A 6234-nucleotide genomic window follows, 5' to 3' on the forward strand; every position below is an offset into this window, starting at 1 on the left:
AGCCCCATTGCCAAAGCTGCGCCGGCTCCCCGTGCCTCTCGCTTTCGCTGCAGCCGAGGTAACGCGGGCAGACATTACCTGCCCCTCGGCAGCCGATCGCCTCGGAGCCAGGGGTTCCGAGTCGCTGAGAGGGCAGCTGCGGGTGCCAGGGTGCCGGGGAAAGGCAGCGACCCTTCGGGAGCTCGCAGCGGCTTCCCCTCCTCTCCATCACTGAGAGCTGCGACCACCAGGGCCCACATCTAATTTTCAAGTACTCGCTAATCCGGCAGTGCAAACAAGCGCTGCGGGCTCTCTACTGTAAACATTGAGCACTGGTTTAAAATATGACCGATACTGAATTCATAATACTGTTATGTGGGTAATAGACGGCAATATGCGGATATGGAAACAAAAACAGGCAATAAAGTCAACTCAACATGGGCTATGCAAACAGGCTCTGTCTTGAACAAGCACCCCATCCTATTTACCCTAGACACTGGCCGAACTCCGGCGGCAGAGTCCCTGTCTCCACGGAGGGCACAGCTCATCTCCCAGGGCGGCAGCGGTCCCCGCGCACCCTTCGCGGCCGCAGAGGGGCAGGAGGCGCCGCTCCCCGCTCACTGCCCGGCTGCCAAGAGCTGGGAGATAAGCAAGCGACAGCAGAGACCCAATCAGCTGTCCGGTTATAGGGGTTGGGGTTTGGTTTGGGTTGTTTTATTTTCTGGGTTTTTTTTTTTTACAACTTCCCTTTCACCTTCCTTCCGAGCCCTCAGATCTGGAGGTTCCCTCTCTTTTGCAACTGGGTTCTCTCCGCATACTGGGACCCCGCGGAGGGCATGGTGAGAAGAAAGAGGGGCAACATGCACCCTACACGTAGAAAATGAGAAGAGGGCGGGTTAGAGTATCCCTGTGTGCTTTGCACAATGAAAATGTGATCGCTAGTATATATGTTATATAAAACCCTAGAGAGCACAGCAGTCAAACATCACTTCCACCGGAAAACCCCACTCGCTAGGCACTTCCCTATTTCCATCGCACTTTCTTTTGCTTTGCCTTTGGATGGACGAATCCCTGTTTAAAACCGATGCCTCTTCCTCAGGGATATCAGCACAAGTACCTGCGCTGAGGGCTGGAGAACGGGCCTCTCTTCTGCCTCACATCTGGGGGCAAAACACAAAGGCGGGGGTAGAGCTCTGCTGAGAAAACTCTGCTCCCGCGCAACTCTGCCTTGCCTGGCGTGAAGATTAAAGGGGGAGAGGGAGAGAAAGAGAGAAGAGACAATACCTTCCTCTGCAGATGCAGCGAGCTTCAGCACAGAATAATAAAGCTGTCTCAATAAATAACGTGCCTGTGTCTGTCAGTAGCTAGTTTATTTGCGTTTTTCGCCTGGTTTGTTTATACTAGTGCCCCCTCTCTCTTGGGTGTCTTTACAACTCAACAAGCAGGTATTTATCTACAGTTCTAACCCTGAGTTCTCAGAGAGACCAAACTTTAAGGTCATTAAAATTTCAATCATATTTATTTATTGCAGAAAAATAATATACAATGATATTTACAAAACAATCATAAAAATAGGAATGCATTTAGACACCGGATCTATTTGCATTTTAACATGGGTCATCAATAAATAAATAAAATGTTTATTTTTTTTTCTCAGAGGAAAAATAATAATAATAAAAAAGTTAGGAACCGGGTATATAACAGCTTGAGCCCAGCTTATTCCCCCCTAAAAAAAAAAAAAAGGTTTTCATCTCTACAGGGATATTTTTGGTTGGCTGCTTGGTTTCATTCAAGAATGAAGAAAGTCCACAATAATGTATTTCCTTTCATCAGTGGCTCATAGGCACGACCTCTTGGGAATGCATGCATGCAAAAAAAAAAAGGGCAAATTAAAAAAAAAGTTCAATTCCAACATTCTTCGTCAAAATTTAAAAAAAAAAAATTGAACGATTCAGACTTCTATCAGAATGCAGAGATGTGTGGATTGTACCGACGCCCAAAGGGTAGTCACTGTCCAAAGCCCTTCTCTCTTTCACTTTCCTTAAGTGCTCCCCACGCCCTGCTTTGAATTTGGATATTACTCTTCTAATTTCCAAGAAATCCTTGGTACATTTTTTGTTAGACAAGATCAAAAAAATCGTATCCAACTTCAGAGTCTCTAGATTGTCCATTTTCTCCTTCTGTGGGAACAATGTCATCTGCAAAAACCCAGAAAGGGCGGAAAACTCGTTACTGAAACGAAAGATACACAAACATCTACCTACACCTCTCTGTCCCTGGAAATGCACGTATCAGGCATGAATGGAGAAGGGAGAACTCGCCGTGCGGGCGGTGCGGTGACCGTGTGACACCCCAGCCTGGCGGTCCGCGGTGTCAGAGCCGAGGAAAGGGACTGCTGGGGCGGTAGGAAACGCTCATCGGGCAGCACCACGGGAAGACATGGATTCGCTTCAAAATACGAGCAGCAGCAGCAGCAGCGGCTGCAGCAGGAGCCATCCCAGCAGCCCTGCTGGCTCCGCAGCGTTTGGTGAAAAAGTGATCTCAGGCCGGCCCCATCTGGCTGGGGCACACCCGCACGGCCGCCGCCTCCCGCCCGAGCCCACCCCGCCGGCAGCGCCCGGCCACGCGTGGGCCCCGCGGGCCCGGGGCGCACCTCGGGCCGCGCAGGAGGAGGAACGCGCCGGGACGGGGGAGGCACCTCCAGCCGCCCCGCTCTCCGGCTGCTCCTGGAAGCCAGGCCCCTCCAGGCGGGGTGCGGGCCCTCTCGCCCCACGGCCACGCGTGCCCGGCTCACGGCGCAGCCGGCGGCCTCTCGCCTCCCTCCCTCCTTTTTTTCCGCCGCTTTCGGGGTCCCTGCCTTACCTAGGGCTCCTGCCGGGGGGATGCGGGTGGGAGACGCCGCCTGCTAGTGGGATGCGGACATGGACCAGGCGCCCTCCATTCTCCACACCGAGAAGGCGTAGCTGAGCCGCTCGTGGGCCACATAGCTGCAGCTTGCCATCTTGGAGTCCAGCTCGTCGCTCTGTAAGACCTGGTAGAGGAAGTCGATGTACCTGGCCGCCAGCTTGAGGGTCTGGATCTTGCTCAGCTTGTCCGAGGGCAGCGTGGGGATGATCTTCCGCAGGGCGGCGAAGGCTTCGTTCAGCGACTGCGTGCGCTGCCGCTCCCGCACGTTGGCCATGACCCGCTGGGTCTGCAGCTCCTCGTAGGACTGGGGGCTGCCGCCGCCGCTGCTGCTTCCGCCGCCCCCGCCGCCCCCGCCCGCCCCGCACTTCTTGCCCCGCTTGCCTTGGGCCGGGCTGCAGGGCTCGTCCGCGGCCCCGACGGCGCCGCCGGCGCTGCGGCGGCTGGAGCGGCGCTTGCGCCCCCCTCTCTTGTTGTTGGGCAGCTGCTGCCGGTCCGGCTCCTCTTCGCTGTTGCTCAAGCTGTCGTCGGCGGGGGAGACTGGCGAGTTTGACTCGTCCTGCTGCATCATCTCTGGGGGGAGACGCGAGAAGCGGGCCGGGAGGGGGGGGAGGGCAGGGAGAAGAGGGGGGCACCTAACCCGCCAGCTCCCCCTTGATCGGCTGCTTCGCTGGCCTGCGAGGAGAAGGAGGAGGGAAGGAAGGAGGGAGGACCTCACTTTGGGGGGAGGGGGGATGGCATCAGGATCCAAGAGGAAAAAAATAAAAAGGCCAACCAAAAAAAAAAAAAAATCTCTCCCGATCCCTCCTTGGAGCCCCTTCGAGGTGTCTGGGATTGGGAGAAAGTTGAAGACTTGGAGGTTCTTATAGCTCCTGCTGGCGGAAAGTTTGGGGGCAGCAGTGTCATTGGCCTGACGTGGAGAGGAGGGACTTTTGCTGAGTTTTATAGGAAAGTTTCCGCTTCCCCCCCTCCACGCCCTCCCCCAATTATTTTTTTCAAGCCATTCACAAGTGATCTGGCCTCCCACCCCCCCACACACATACATCCTTACCCCGAGCTCTTTCTCGGTTTCCCTCCCCGTGGTTTCTCTCTCAAACCTCTTCGGTTCGTGCTCGGCTTTGAGGTGGTGCTGAGGGGCCGGGCCGGGAGGTTATGGGGGTGCCCAGCACCCCGTGCGCTGCTGCAGAGGGGTCAGCGGGCCGCTCAGTGCCTGTGCTGGGGGCAACCACCCCGAGCGGCCGGGGGAAGCCCGCACCTCTCGGGCTTTCCTCGCCGCAGCGGGCACGGTTTGCAGCGAAAAGGAGAAAAGGGAAATTAGCCGCGGGGCAGCATCCAGGCACATCCTAATTTTGTCCCGCTTTAGCACACGTCGCTCTCCCATCACTGAGCGCCCCCGCGGTCTGACTTGCCGAGGGAGTCGCACATTTCTGGGCTGGGGAGGGGTGGCGACACAGCCTCGTCCTGTCAGGCTGGAGGACTGCGCTCGGAGAAAGCCATCTTCAGAGGTGGAAGCAGCGGGGAAACCAAGCACTGGCTTCGTACATGCATAAGCACCAGTCCTTGAGCTCGTCTTAAGAGAAACCCGGGAGGATCGGCGTCTCCAACCTGGCACACCGGGAGACGGAAGGGTGTACAGACCCTCTTTGCCCACACTCTGTGTGTGCTGATCACTCACTTCATTCCGTCCTCCCACAAGGCGCCTGAGTCCGGCACTTCCTGGGAAAAGAGATTATTTATTTCAATTTCTCTTCTATGTTTGCAGCCAAAGCTTCCCATCCCCCGCCTTTGTGCCTCCTTCCCCCGCTCGCTGGCAGCACGCAGCAGGTGGTGTGTCTTTTTAACAACAGCTCAGGTTCAAACGGGGAACGCCTGGGAGGGAAAGCTAGAAATTGCCATCCATCAGTAAACGGGGCGAAGCCTCTGCTCCCTGCCTGGGGACCGCGCTCCGCCGCTGCCGGCCTGGCAGCCCCTGCCTGGACGGGCACCGCCGGGTGCGGGGCGGAGCGGGCAGCGCCGGCAACGCAGTGGCTCCCGGCTTGTTCCAGGTGTGAGGGCGGACAGGGCGAACGGAAAAACAGGGGAGCGATAAATCCCAGGCATGAAATAAGACAAGGCATGTGGAAGAGCGCTGTCATCTTCTTCGGAGAAGAGAGTCGTCCCTCCCCTCTGCCTGGGGACTGACTCCCTTTCCTCCGGGCAGAGGCGTCTCATCGCGGGAGCTGCCAGGGGCCAGGACCCTCCGCGGCCGCCGCCGAGGGGCAGCCAGCCCGCCCCGGCCGCTGGCCCCGGCCCCGCCGCAGCGCCCGTCGGGCACCCGCCGCCGGAGCTGTCCCGACGCTTCTCCGCTCGCTGCCCTCTCGGCGAGCTCTACTCCTCTTGTCTTCCATCCCGCGGTGCGAGCACATAGCAGTCTTCCCTAAACATTCTTTATTGGGAAACAGCTGGAAACAGGACCGGGGAGGAAACAGGGACCGCCTTAGAAGGCAAGGGAAGGCACGCCGGCACTCAGACCCACAGTGAGCCTGCACAGCTTCCCTGGCTTTTGGCTTGTTCCTGATGTGTCTTCTGCGACCACAGGCCTCTCCACTCATCCTAACACCATAGCTTGTCAGGAGAGCTTCAGGGGTTCCCTTGTGTTGGCAGCAGCTGCTGATCCCAAGGTAAGAAGAGCTGGCTCTCCTTCCACCTCCCTCTCACCAATAATTTTATATGTACCCAGAGCCTCACTGCTCCTCTGGGGTTTAGAGCAGTGTCATTACAGAAGAAATCTTGGAAACAGTAGTGCTGAGCATCTGTGGGTGGCTCTAGGGGCCTTCCTTCCTTCCTTCCTTCCTGCCTTCCTGCCTTCCTGCCTTCCTGCCTTCCTGCCTTCCTGTCTGCCTTCCTTCCTTCCTTCCTTCCTTCCTTCCTTCCTTCCTTCCTTCCTTCCTTCCTTCCTTCCTTCCTTCCTTCCTTCCTTCCTTCCTTCCTTCCTTCCTTCCTTCCTTCCTTCCTTCCTTCCGAATTCCTTCCTTCCGAATTCCTTCCTTCCGAATTCCTTCCTTCCTTCCTTCCGAATTCCTTCCTTCCTTCCGAATTCCTTCCTTCCTTCCTTCCTTCCGAATTCCTTCCGAATTCCTTCCGAATTCCTTCCGAATTCCTTCCTTCCTTCCGAATTCCTTCCTTCCGAATTCCTTCCTTCCGAATTCCTTCCTCCCTCATTTCCTCCCTCCCTCCCTCCCTCCCTCCCTGCCTGCCTCTCTCCCTCTACCATTCCTCTCATGGGAAACATCAAAACATAAACCCAAACCTGGATAGCTATTACCTTTCTGGGAACGGGATGCTGCTCCTGAGCTGATTTCGCAGGACGCA

The 6234-nt window shown here is 56.5% G+C and overlaps 1 protein-coding gene across 2 annotated transcripts; it reads right to left on the reverse strand.

The window, feature by feature from the left end:
* Positions 1 to 1521: 1521 nt before the first annotated feature.
* On the reverse strand, positions 1522 to 4167 carry LOC138105669 (twist-related protein 1). Of its 2 annotated transcripts, none has more exons than XM_069005783.1 (3): positions 3935 to 4167; positions 2842 to 3558; positions 1522 to 2177 (listed from the first exon to the last, which is right to left on the reverse strand). In XM_069005783.1, the coding sequence occupies exon 2, from the start codon at positions 3452 to 3454 to the stop codon at positions 2885 to 2887; it is 570 nt and encodes a 189-aa protein (XP_068861884.1). In that variant the 5' UTR covers positions 3455 to 3558; positions 3935 to 4167; the 3' UTR covers positions 1522 to 2177; positions 2842 to 2884. The 2 variants fall into 2 exon arrangements, with proteins under 2 accessions (XP_068861884.1, XP_068861883.1); XM_069005782.1 differs by having other exon boundaries at positions 2842 to 3793.
* Positions 4168 to 6234: the final 2067 nt, after the last annotated feature.

This window comes from Aphelocoma coerulescens, chromosome 2 (assembly GCF_041296385.1).
Source record: "Aphelocoma coerulescens isolate FSJ_1873_10779 chromosome 2, UR_Acoe_1.0, whole genome shotgun sequence".
NCBI classification, from domain to species: domain Eukaryota; kingdom Metazoa; phylum Chordata; class Aves; order Passeriformes; family Corvidae; genus Aphelocoma; species Aphelocoma coerulescens.

Excerpts from the sequence above, each read along its gene's own strand:
- LOC138105669 (XM_069005783.1), bottom strand. The coding sequence starts at position 3,454 with ATGATGCAGCAGGACGAGTCAAACTCGCCAGTCTCCCCCGCCGACGAC.